This window comes from Rhinoraja longicauda, chromosome 1, assembly GCF_053455715.1.
Source record: "Rhinoraja longicauda isolate Sanriku21f chromosome 1, sRhiLon1.1, whole genome shotgun sequence".
In the NCBI taxonomy this organism is placed as follows: domain Eukaryota; kingdom Metazoa; phylum Chordata; class Chondrichthyes; order Rajiformes; family Arhynchobatidae; genus Rhinoraja; species Rhinoraja longicauda.
Genome location: NC_135953.1, coordinates 2485112 through 2497137, shown reverse-complemented (window position 1 = coordinate 2497137; position 12026 = coordinate 2485112). Strand labels below are relative to the sequence as shown.

The window sequence follows — 12026 nt, the reverse complement described above, 5'->3', positions numbered from 1 at the left end:
CAGTGTTGTATTTGCACCCATTAGTCTACCGTAACAATTTTATAATGTTATGGTGACAACCAATGCATCCACGTTTCCCATGGCTACTTCTGAATACGGGAAAGCAGATCTTCGGGTCCTGGGGATTGTTGACTTTCAATCCTGATGTAGATTTAACTGGAAAACGTGCATAGAGATTTACGAGAATCTGGCTCAAAGGGCCGAATGGCCCACCCCTGCACCTATTATCTATGTTTCTAGAATGTTGAATTCTAGAATTCAAGGGATGAGCGTCAGGGAGTGGTTCAGTAGGCTAGGACTTTATTCCTTGGAGGACAACTTGCGTCTGACCATCGATCACTGGCAGTGGCCAATCCTAAGCAGATAACTCGCATACAACAGGATAAGCAGGGGAAAAACCGCAGATGCTGGTTCCTCAGGTCTTGAAGGGTTTCGACCCGAAACGTCACCCATTCCTTCTCTCCCGAGATGCTGCCTAGCCCGCTGAGTTACTCCAGCATTTTGTCTCTACAACAGGATAAGCTCTATTTTCCCTGCAATGGCTACTGAAGCAAAACATATTCAAAGTACTCTGATAAATGATTGACCTTGTAACATTCAAAGCATCTCCAGCATCTCCTCATCAAGTCAAGATTTTGATGAATGTACATCATGACTGCAGCCAAGGCAGTTCAGCATAAAGGACACCGCAATCTATTTCAGCACGTTCCTACCACTGAGCTCCAGCAATGGGACACTGACCGCAGTGTGCGCAATCAACCTGCCAAATCTGACATTGCTTCCAGTTTAGCAACCTCTCCCAGAGAGGGTCATAGATTCCAGCATCATTGAATGCTAGGAGTTTCAAACTCTACTAATCAACCAACCTGCTCTGGAGCCAATTATCATTACTATTCTGTCTGACTTTTTCAGTCAGAGAGTTGTAAATCTGTGGAATTCATTGCCTCAGAAGGCAGTGGAGGCCAAGTCTCTGACTGCATTCAAGAGAGAACTAGATAGAGCTCTTAAGGATAGCAGAGTCAGGGGGTATGGGGAGAAGGCAAGAATGGGGTACCGATTGAGAATGATCAGCCATGATCACATTGAATGGTGGTGCTGGCTCGAAGGGTCGAATGGCCTACTGCATCTGCCATGCATCCGCTCACTCACACAACCTGTCCAAGTCACCCTGCAACCTCATAGCATCTTCCTCACAGTACATTTGTGTCATCTGCAAATTTGCTAATGTTACTTTTAATCCCTTCATCTAAGTCATTAATATATATTGTTATCTCCTATGTGGGACCTTATCAAAGGCTTTCTGAAAGTCCAGGTACACTACACCACTGGCTCTCCCTTGTCCATTTTCCGAGTTACATCCTCAAAAAATTCCAGAAGATTAGTCAAGCATGATTTCCCCTTCGTAAATCCATGCTGACTTGGAACGATCCTGTTACTGCTATCCAAATGTTCCGCAATTTCTTCTTTTATAATTGACTCCAGCAGCTTCCCCACCACTGATGTCAGGCTAACTGGTCTATAATTTCCTGTTTTTTCCTCTCTCTCCTTCCTTAAAAAGTGGGATAACATTAGCTACTTCTTCCCCTTTTTGAGATTTTCCCTTCTCCCCCTCAAATTGTAGATTAAAACTTATCATTGCTGCTGATGTCTAGTCTTATATTCCTCTCTAAGGTTTTGTTACTTTGACTGCCAGATTCTACTCATTCACCTTCAACTGACGTCTTTAACTCTTCACTTCCTATCTGGATCTCTCTCTCACACTCCATCACAGGGGATAAACTGTCAAAAATATCCAAAACAAGGCCCCATACTCCCACAGCTACCTAGTTTGTACTTCCGCTATTTCATAAAGACTTCCTTCACTCCAATCTCCCAGTTCTTCCATTGTCATGTTTACTCTGATGATAAAGGTTTCCATGGAGATGCCTCTGAAATGTCTTACTTCTTCCTAACTGTGGCTTTCTCCACCATAACGGACAGAGCTCTTGACTGCATCCTACCCATTACTCATATCTCTGCTCTCAACCCCTCTCCGGGACAGTGCAGGACAGCGTTCTCGCTACACCCCCTCTCTCCCCCAGCAGTGTCTCTACTTTCTTAAAGGGTCTCATTACTTTACCAAATACTCTAGCAAACATCCGTGGATGCACCATAGGAAGAATCCTGGTTGCATCCTGGCTTGGTACAGCGAATCCAATGCAAGAGGCTGTAAAAAGTGGCAGACTCAGACCTGTCTATCACTGGCACAGCCATCCCCACCATTAATATAAGCTCTCAACAAGTCGGCATCTTTGTTCAAGGATCCCTACCACCCAAGCCATGCCATCTTCTTGTGCGACTGTAGGGCAGGAGGTACAGAAGCTTGAACTCTCACACCACCATGTTCAGAAACAGCTACTTCCTACAACCATCAGCTTCATGAACCAACTTACATTAAGCGGTTTTGTAGGTTGCCTCATCTCCTGCTACTTCAATGACAGTCTTCCCAGTACACCTGCTGATTGCCAGAGATTCATTCTACTTCCTGAATAATAATCTTTACAAGCACACAGTAAGATCAGGCACAAGAGTGAGGTAAAAAAAAAAAGATGAAAAGAGCTGAGCGCTTGCGCAAGGCGTACAGTGGGGGTAAAAAAATTGGCGAATTTTTGAAAATTTACACACAAAATTACCAGTTTCAAGCCTCTTTCAGTGCATTTCAAAGTAAAAACGAACATTACAAAATTATATGAATGTCACTGTATACTAATAACATTTTTATTATTTTAATTAATTTAGTTATATAATCTTGCACTTAAATTTAATATTTACTCATTAGTCCCACCACTGATTTTCTGGCACTCTTGGTTCCAGAGCTTTGCTGGTTTATCCAGCCGGCCAAGGAAGTCGGCTATGGGTATAGATGTGCTGGCTCCAGCTGGGCTGGAGTTCCAAAGCCCCAGCTGCAGGATGCAAATTCAACCCACCAATCGGCCGTGGAAGTCCCGATGAGGTGGTGATTGGCTGCCTTGCCCAGCCAAGGTACCACATTTTCGGGGAGATTTCCAGGGCGGGGGGAATTTCAAGTGGGCTCACGTAATTTTGTCCAGATTTCAATGATTAGCGGCTATTTCTCGCGGAACCCCTAGCAACCTCTAGCGGAACCCCACTGTTCCAGGGAATCCCGGTTGAGAAACGCTGCTATACATCGTTTATATTCCTTTTTTCTCTCTCTTTTTTTAATCCGGTTTCTCTGTTGGTAAGCGCGATTTTGGCAAAGTGAAAAACGCAGAAATCATGCAAAAAGCGCGGAAAATTGATTTTAAAAACGCGTAAATCCGCGAAAAATTCAAATGCCCTAAGATTGAGAGAAGACTCAGGCCTAGCAATACCAGACAATGGCTGCCTCCAACAGGAGGGGGGTTTAAAACATACAACTTGATTTACAACACTTTCACCGTCACCACGTTTTACACCAGGAGTCAATGATCAGAAACACAAGTGAACCAGCTGACAAAGGGCAAGGGTTCTGCTGAGTGACCCAACTCCAGAAAGCTTTCCCGGTATCTGCAAGGCACGTCAGAAGTGCAATAGCCTACCGTCCGCTTGGCTATTCAAATGCCACTCCAGAAATAACATGCATGCACCATCTTGGATAGTCACTTCCTCTTCTACTTGTACTCCTTGAAGGCAGCAATTTCAACAATTCACCTGGGCTTCTTCAATAGCTTCTTTTAAATCTTATCAACAAAGTTTCTGTACATATAAAGTCAAAGTAATGTTGCACAATGCTGGTCAGGGCAGGGCAAGAGGCTGTGTAACCCGCAGCGAGTGACTCATCTTCTCACATCCACACCTTCCCACCATCTGCGAGGCACACATTAGGAGTGTGGCAGAATGCTCTGCACTTGCCTGGTTAAGTCCAACACCAATAACACGCGAGAAGTTCAACACCATCCAGACAAAGCAGCCACTTAAAAGGACAAACAGCTGCCCTAAATAATTCATCCTCTTGCACCAGCACACAGTGGATGTTGTGTGTACTCTGCACAAGTTATTCGCCCAGGCTGTTCCAACTTCATCTCCCAACAACGACATAGGCAGCAGGTTCATGTGATCACCATATCTGTTGGCTCCATTCAAAGTCAACCCATCTGGACTTGGAAATGCATCTCCGGTCCTTCACTAGTGCCGTCTGAATCCTGGAACTTCACCTTCACCAGTTCATGAGAGGGCTCACCACCACTTTCTGAAGGACAATTAAGGATGGCCAATAAATGTTGGCCTTGCCTGTGACAGGCAAGTTCCAAAACTGAACAGTTAAATGTGGGAACAAATCAGTGTTCATATCTACATCAGAGCCCAGGAACTCCAAACTAGTACAGAAAACATTCACCAAACCAGTTTCATGGGCATAAGAAAGTTGCAATATATTGTTCCTCACTGCCCATCTCCACAACTCAGTCAATATATTTCACAATTTTGGCAGACGACCATCACTCAACTGTTCAGTGTTGATCACTCAAGATTAGCGATTCTGGTAGCATCTTCGGTCTAGCAATTCCCCTGCTGATCACTCAGTAGCTGTTTCTTCAATGTCCGAACAGCTCAAAGATATTGGTGAATAATCTACCCAGTCTGAAATAGGGTCTGACCCAAAACATCTCCTTCCCTTTCTCTTTGCAGTTACTGCCTGACCCGTCGAGATTCTGCATCACTTTGTTTTATGCAAGATTTTAAGCTTCTGCAGTTCTTTGTGCCTCAACCGGGTGGCGCATTAAGTGGCAGCCTTGCCAACGGCCTGTCTCGTCCCTTCTTTTGTTGTTTTTAGACTGTTTTATTTGTACGTTTTAATGTATCTTTACTTTTTATATTATGTGGGGGGTGAGGGAAACTTTTTTAAATCTTTCCTTGGCGGAGATGCAACTTCTTCCGTATCGTATCTCCGTCCGCACTGCGGCTTTAACATCATGGAGATGGCAGTCCCTTTGTTAGGAATCGACTTCGGGAGCTCCAACCGCAGGAGCTTCGACCACCCCGTTGTGGGGACTTCGATCGCAGACTGCAAGAGCTTCAATCGCCCCGACTGCGGGACAAAAGGTGGTAAAGGTTATTGGCCTTCCATCATAGTAGGGAATGTGAGGTCGCCGAAAAACAAGATGGATGCGCTGCCTGCATGGCTGAGGACTCGGAGGAAGTGCCGTGAGTGCAGTGATCTCGGAGTTTGCAGGGGCCATGAGAACACCCTGGAGTCTGGTGCGAGTGTGGACGGCTTTCTGACAGTTCAGGCAGACAGGCACTGCAGAGAGTGACAGCGGTCGGTACAACTCTGGTCACATCACGGTGAAGGAGCTGATTGAACTGATGGCTGTGGGTCTCCAGTTACGCAGTGTGCCCTAAGGATTCTCACACGTGGCTGTTTATGTTTATGTAGTTTTGTATCTGGTTGCTGTTTTGGTATAACCAGTACCTTGGCACACATGACAAGAAAGGACCATTGAATCATCGAACCCAGTAGCAATCCAGTTCTGGCAGTCACTTCAGTCTGATTGGTAGGAAATAATGACATTGCCTCAGTCACTGATCTAGTTAGGTATAACTGAGTTAGGTATCTAAATCTAGTTAGGTATAACAGATTTAACTGTCCAGGGATAAGAGGCGTTATTTGACGTCCAAAGCATCTCCAAATGTAAGTTGTCCTTCTAATGATCTTTTGGGTATCCAAACTTTCTTCCCATTTAAATTTGCCTCTTCAATATCTGTTTGCTGGCATTTCCTTTGTGAACATAGGTTTATGGTATCTTCAATAGTTGATGCTTCTTGAAGCCTCACCATCTGCATAATCCCAAAGACAGGCTTCCTAGCCAGGTTCATTGGGGTCCCTTCTTCCCAGTCCACTTGCATATATCTTCCAGTCTCTCATCCCAGTTCCTTGCTGCACTTTATATTCTTTCCCCTCTCCTTCAAATTGTTGGATGAAACATCACCCAAACCTAATCTTTCTGCAACATTCTCAACTAGTGTCAGAGCAGTAAATGTGACTGCATCAGTAAATGTGACATCCACAAATTCGACATTCCTGGAAAAGATCACTTCTCTCAACAATCACTTATGTGCAAAACAGAGAAAAAAACATTCTTGTTTTACGAGTCGACGCTGAGATATTATCATAAAATTATCCGTTTTGTTGGAAGGTACAAGGTTTGCTGAACAGTACAAACAGGTCAACAAACTGTTATAATTCCAAGCAACATTTTTCAGTGCCTTTCAAGTAATCTCCTGCAAACAGTAACCTTCAGTTTGTCTGACCACCTGCTACCATTGCAATACATAGATAATAGAATACAGCACCGGAACAGGCATAGCAACCATGCTGAACACGATGTCAAGTTAAAACTAATCTCCTCTATCTGCATGTGAACCATATCACTCCATTTGCTGCATATCCATGTGCCTATCTAAAAGTCTCTTAAATGTCACTCTCGTATCTGTTTCCACAACTGATAGGTAGGAAATAATGCCATTGCCTCAGTCACTGATCCAGTTAGGTATAGATTTCCAGGCACCCACCGTCCCGCGTTAAAAAAACTTCCTCTGCATATTTCCTTTAAACTTTGCCCCTCCCACCATAAAGCTCTGCCATCTAGTCTTTAACATTTCTACTCTGGGTAGAAGGTTCCGACTGTCTACCCTATCCATTTTATACATTTCTTTACACTTCAATTTTATACACTTCTGTCAGGTCTCCCCACAATATTCGACTCTCCAGGCATTATATTTTCAACCCAGCTTCAATATACATTACAAGGCAGTTACAGAAACCACAAAAGGAGCAACAACAAATTATGCCCAGTCTTCCCACTTGTAATACAATTGCATGAGATCCAATACAGTCCACCTACTCAATTAAGGTGCATCAATTTTTGCTTTAGATAGGCACAAGCAATCATGAAACACAAGGACTGAAACCAATATCTGGTCTAATTAATGAAAGAATTAAAGAGAAATGGCAACTAACATTCATGATGCACCATTCACTACCTATACAAAAGTTCTAGATAATGTGTGAAATAAGCAATATTTTATTTTGCACTGTTCCTCCACAAATTCTGTGATGCAATAAGGCATCAATCTGCTCCATTACTTTGTATAAAACAAGATGAGACTTGCCTTCACACCAGGAGACCAGGGCCAAAGAACCCAAAGGTGAACTGGACTTTAAGAGGCATGGAGAGAAAATGAAGAGCGCACTACTCACTATGAGTATAATATAATATGCAGATCTGTTAAATCACATGAACTTTGTTTTAATCATTAGCTTTCACTACTCCTGTATCGTACACACTAATCACTGAATGCTGCAGTCAGAATGGAGTACTGCACCCAAATTACAACATCACAATTAGGAACGGATGGGAACCACAGAAATTGCAGATTGAGAATGTCACTAACTTATGCTGACACCCAGTAATTTTATCTTGATTTGTGAAATTGGTGCTGAAAAATGAATTACTCTCCATCTCAGTTTAGTTTAGAGATACAGCATGGAAACAGGCCCTTTGACCCACGCCAATCATCAATCATACGTTCACACTAATTCTGTTATCCCATTTTCTCACGCACGCCCGACACACCCGGGGGTGATTTACAGGGGCCAATTAACCCACACATCTTTGGGATGTGGATGGAAACCGGAGCACCCAGAAGAAACCCAGTCACAGGGAGAAAGTGCAAACTCCATTGGAGACCTGGGTTCAATCCTGACCGTGAAGGTCAGGAAGTAGCTCTATCCTATCACCAACTAGAGAGAGGTCCTGACCTATCATCTACTTAATTTAAGACCTTCGGACAATCTTTAATTGGACTTTACCTTGCACTAAATGTTACGCCCTTGATCCTGCATCTGCACTGTTTACGGCTTGACTGTAATCATGTATAGTATTTTTATTGACTGGATAGTATGCAACAATAAGGCTCTTCACTGTACCTCGGTACATGTGAGGATAATAAACTAGCTACTATCTTCATCATTGCGCTGGCCTTTTTGACCTATCACCTCAACACCACAAGAAATCATTAAACTTGCACTGTTGCAAAATCCATTCTTGCTTCCATGAAATACAATGTGTATTATCTTTGGCTTTCAGGATGGTGTGTTGATAAATGTAATAAGAGACTGAAAATCATTCAGAGACAAATTAGAAACAGATTATAATACTTAAATGCTTTCTAGATCTGTTTCTTCAGACTGCAAGGCAGCTGGCATTCATATTTACAGTGAACTGAATGTTTCATCTCAACTGCTCATTAAATACCTCCTGATGGAATAGCAGACATGATCTCAATTCTAGCTCACACAGCATTCACTGCTGTCTGTCCAAGAACATATCTTATTGGCTCATGATGGAACTACCAGGTAATGCTTGTTCAAGATCTTTTATCACACCCTTGTGAACAAGAGTTGCCGAATCATGTCTTTATTCAGATCAGGTCCAATTATATCTGCTAAGTTCAATATCACAACAATATCAACAACACAGTTATTCCCTCCTCAGCTTAAGCTTACACACCACCAACCTCCCTTCTATGGATTCCTCAGCAAGGCAGCATAATCAAGGACGAGTCGCACCCTGGCCACTCCCTCTTCTCCCCTCTCCCATCAGGCAAAAGGTACAGAAGTGTGAAAAGGCACACCTCCAGATTCCATTTCTTCCCAGCTGTTCTCAAGCAACTGAATCATCCTACCACAACCAAAGAGCAGTGCTGAACTACTATCTACCTCTTTGGTGACTCTCGGACTATCCTTGATCGGACTTTGCTAGCTTCACCTTGCACTAAACGTCATTCCCTTAGCAAGTATCTATACACTGTAAATATCTCGATTGTAATCATGTATTGTCTTTCTGCTGACTGGTTAGCACGCAACAAAGCTTTTCACTGTACCTCGGTACACGTGACAACAAAACTGTACCCTCTCATTCCTTTTGCCCCCCCCATTAGTAACCTTTATTTTTGTAGATTTTACAACCAATTAGACCCAATCTCGATATAAAAGATGAGCAAATCTTGGGGCAGCAGTGACACAGTTGCTGCCTCACAGCACCAAGGACCCAGGTTTGACCCTGATACAGGTGTTGTCTGTCTGGGGTTCCCACATTCTCCCTGTATCTACGTGGGTTTTCTCCAAGTGCTCGGGTTTCCTCCCACACTCCAAAGATGTGCATGGTTGTAAATTAATTAGCTTCTGTAAATTGTCCCTAGTGTGTAGGGTAGTGCTAGTGTACAGGGTGAACACAGGTTGACGTGGACTGGGTGGGCTGAAGGGCCTGTTTTCACGCTGTATCTCTAAAGTATAAATACAATCCCAGTCATCCCCAATTCCAGATTCCAGCCACGGTTCCTTAATGATCCAATGCCCAAGGAAGCTAGACAGTCTTCCCCTTTCTTCTTGCCTTCAATAAGTCTTTGCCTTGCTCCTTAAATATGTATACCTCCAATGGCACACTAATGTCTTCACCGTCTCCATCAGCAGTCAGCTAAAAGTGTTGCTTTCTGCTGGCCACTGCCCCTCATGACCGCAATAACTTTACCTCAAACTCGGCTCAGTGATCCACTCCTGTCATTTTAAAAGTCCCCTTCTCACATGTTCTAAAATAATGAACGCTTCTGCTGGACTCAAAGGCATCTCCAGCATAATCAGAAGAAACCAGCTCATTGAATTACAAGTCGAGATCTCTTAAACCATTTTTGGTATAAGATTTGTTTTTTAAGTCAAATTAAAGTGAGATGATTCCTTTGCACGTACACCCTGAAAGAAAAAATGCATCTTGAATTCTTTAGTCCATCCTTCTCAAGTGACAAGCTGAAAGTTCAAACTGCATTACCCCAGTTCTAACTTAAAATGGGCTTCTGCAGCAAATTCACCCCCAAAACGCGACATATATTTCTACAGAAGAAATTCTTCTTTTTGATTTTTCCAAAATACCGATGGATCAGGATGCCATCTTTTCCAAGTTTATGGTGAATTAGAGGAGAATTGTGACAACTATAAAGTGAAGAAAAGAAACAGATTTAAGATCAAGTTAGCATTTCTGACATCTGAGCGGCAGAAACAGGAACAATGTCGCAGGACTGAGATTCAGAGATTTAGTGCAAGCAAAACCATTTCAATTCAGTCCACACCATGGTGTTCCCAACACAGCTATGTGTGTGTGGGGGTGATGCTGTGGGGGAAGAGGTGGTGAGGGGGAGATTGAAGTGGAGGGATTGAGGGAAAGGTGGAGGGGGGATGGAGGGGACTTGGGGGGAGGGTGGGATGGAGGGGAGATTGAGGAGAGAGTGGAGGGGGGTATGGAGGGGAGGGGGGTATGGAGGGGAGGGGGGATTGAAGAGAGAGTGGAGGGGGGTATGGAGGGGAGGGGGGATGGGGGATTGAGGAGAGAGTGGAGGGGGGTATGGAGGGGAGGGGGGATTGAAGAGAGAGTGGAGGGGGGTATGGAGGGGAGGGGGGGATGGAGGGGAGGGGGGATGGAGGGGAGATTGAGGAGAGAGTGGAGGGGGGTATGGAGGGGAGGGGGGTATGGAGGGGAGGGGGGATTGAAGAGAGAGTGGAGGGGGGTATGGAGGGGAGGGGGGTATGGAGGGGAGGGGGGATTGAAGAGAGAGTGGAGGGGGGTATGGAGGGGAGGGGGGGATGGAGGGGAGGGAGGATTGAAGAGAGAGTGGAGGGGGGTATGGAGGGGAGGGGGGGATTGAAGAGAGAGTGGAGGGGGGTATGGAGGGGAGGGGGGATGGAGGGGAGGGGGGGGGTGGAGGGGAGGGGGGGGTGGAGGGGAGGGGGGGTGGAGGGGAGGGGGGTATGGAGGGGAGGGGGGGATGGAGGGGAGGGGGGTATGGAGGGGAGGGGGGTATGGAGGGGAGGGGGGGATGGAGGGGAGGGGGGTTGGGTGATAAGGGGGGGGTGGAGAGGATGCAGGAATGGAAGTTGGAGGGGGGGATTTGGGAAGAGCTGCATTGAGGGGGGACGGATGAGGGTTGAATAGGTTGAGGGGGGGGGGTAGAGAGGTGTGGATTGAGAGTGGGGGGGGGGGGGTGGCGGTCGAGCAGTTCCCTGCTGCCTCCGGCGCGGCCGCCATCTTGTCGAAGGTTCTAGAAGCCAGGGAGCTGCCGTGTCCCGGGCTGCAGACGCCACGCCGCTCCCTCCCCCGCCAGCCCATATTTTTACTCCTCTCCCTCCTCGGGGCCGGGCGGTCGGCTCGGCTGTTCCCCGGTCCGCTCCTACCTCCCCCCGTGGTCGTGGTCGTGGTCGCCGCTGCTCTGCTCTGCCGTCCGAGGCCGCTCCGCTCCCTCTCCTCCCGCCGCCGTGAACGCGCGCGCGCACGCACGGTGACGTCCAGCGAGGTTGCGCACACGCGTGCTGACGCCCAGTGACGTCACGCACGCACGCACACTTTCGCTGAGACGGACAGTGACGCCAATGACGCAGACCGTGAGATCGATCGCCGAACCCCGCGCGCTCTCCCCCCCCCCCCCACCCCGTGCGCCTGCGCAGGGACGGCCACTCGTCCCCACCATTCCCATCTGTAACCAGTTTCTGTTCAGTTTATTAATAATAATAATAATAATATATTCCTTTATTCGTCCCACACCGGGGAAATTTACAGTGTTACAGCAGCAAAGTGGATAGCAAGAGATCATAGACAATAGACAATAGACAATAGGTGCAGGAGTAGGCCATTCAGCCCTTCGAGCCAGCACCGCCATTCAATGCGATCATGGCTGATCACTCTCAATCAGTACCCCATTCCTGCCTTCTCCCCATACCCCCTCACTCCGCTATCCTTAAGAGCTCTATCCAGCTCTCTCTTGAAAGCATCCAATGAACTGGCCTCCACTGCCTTCTGAGGCAGAGAATTCCACACCTTCACCACCCTCTGACTGAAAAAGTTCTTCCTCATCTCCGTTCTAAATGGCCTACCCCTTATTCTTAAACTGTGGCCCCTTGTTCTGGACTCCCCCAACATTGGGAACATGTTATCTGCCTCTAA

The 12026-nt window shown here is 46.1% G+C and overlaps 1 protein-coding gene across 1 annotated transcript in view; it reads right to left on the bottom strand.

The window, feature by feature from the left end:
- Window positions 1-12026, bottom strand: part of LOC144598283 (uncharacterized) — a 209539-nt gene that overhangs the window by 117154 nt on the left and 80359 nt on the right. The window contains exon 6 of the mRNA XM_078408248.1: window positions 11261-11434. Coding sequence (XP_078264374.1) covers window positions 11261-11434 — 174 coding nt within the window. The remainder of the gene's footprint in view (window positions 1-11260; window positions 11435-12026) is intronic.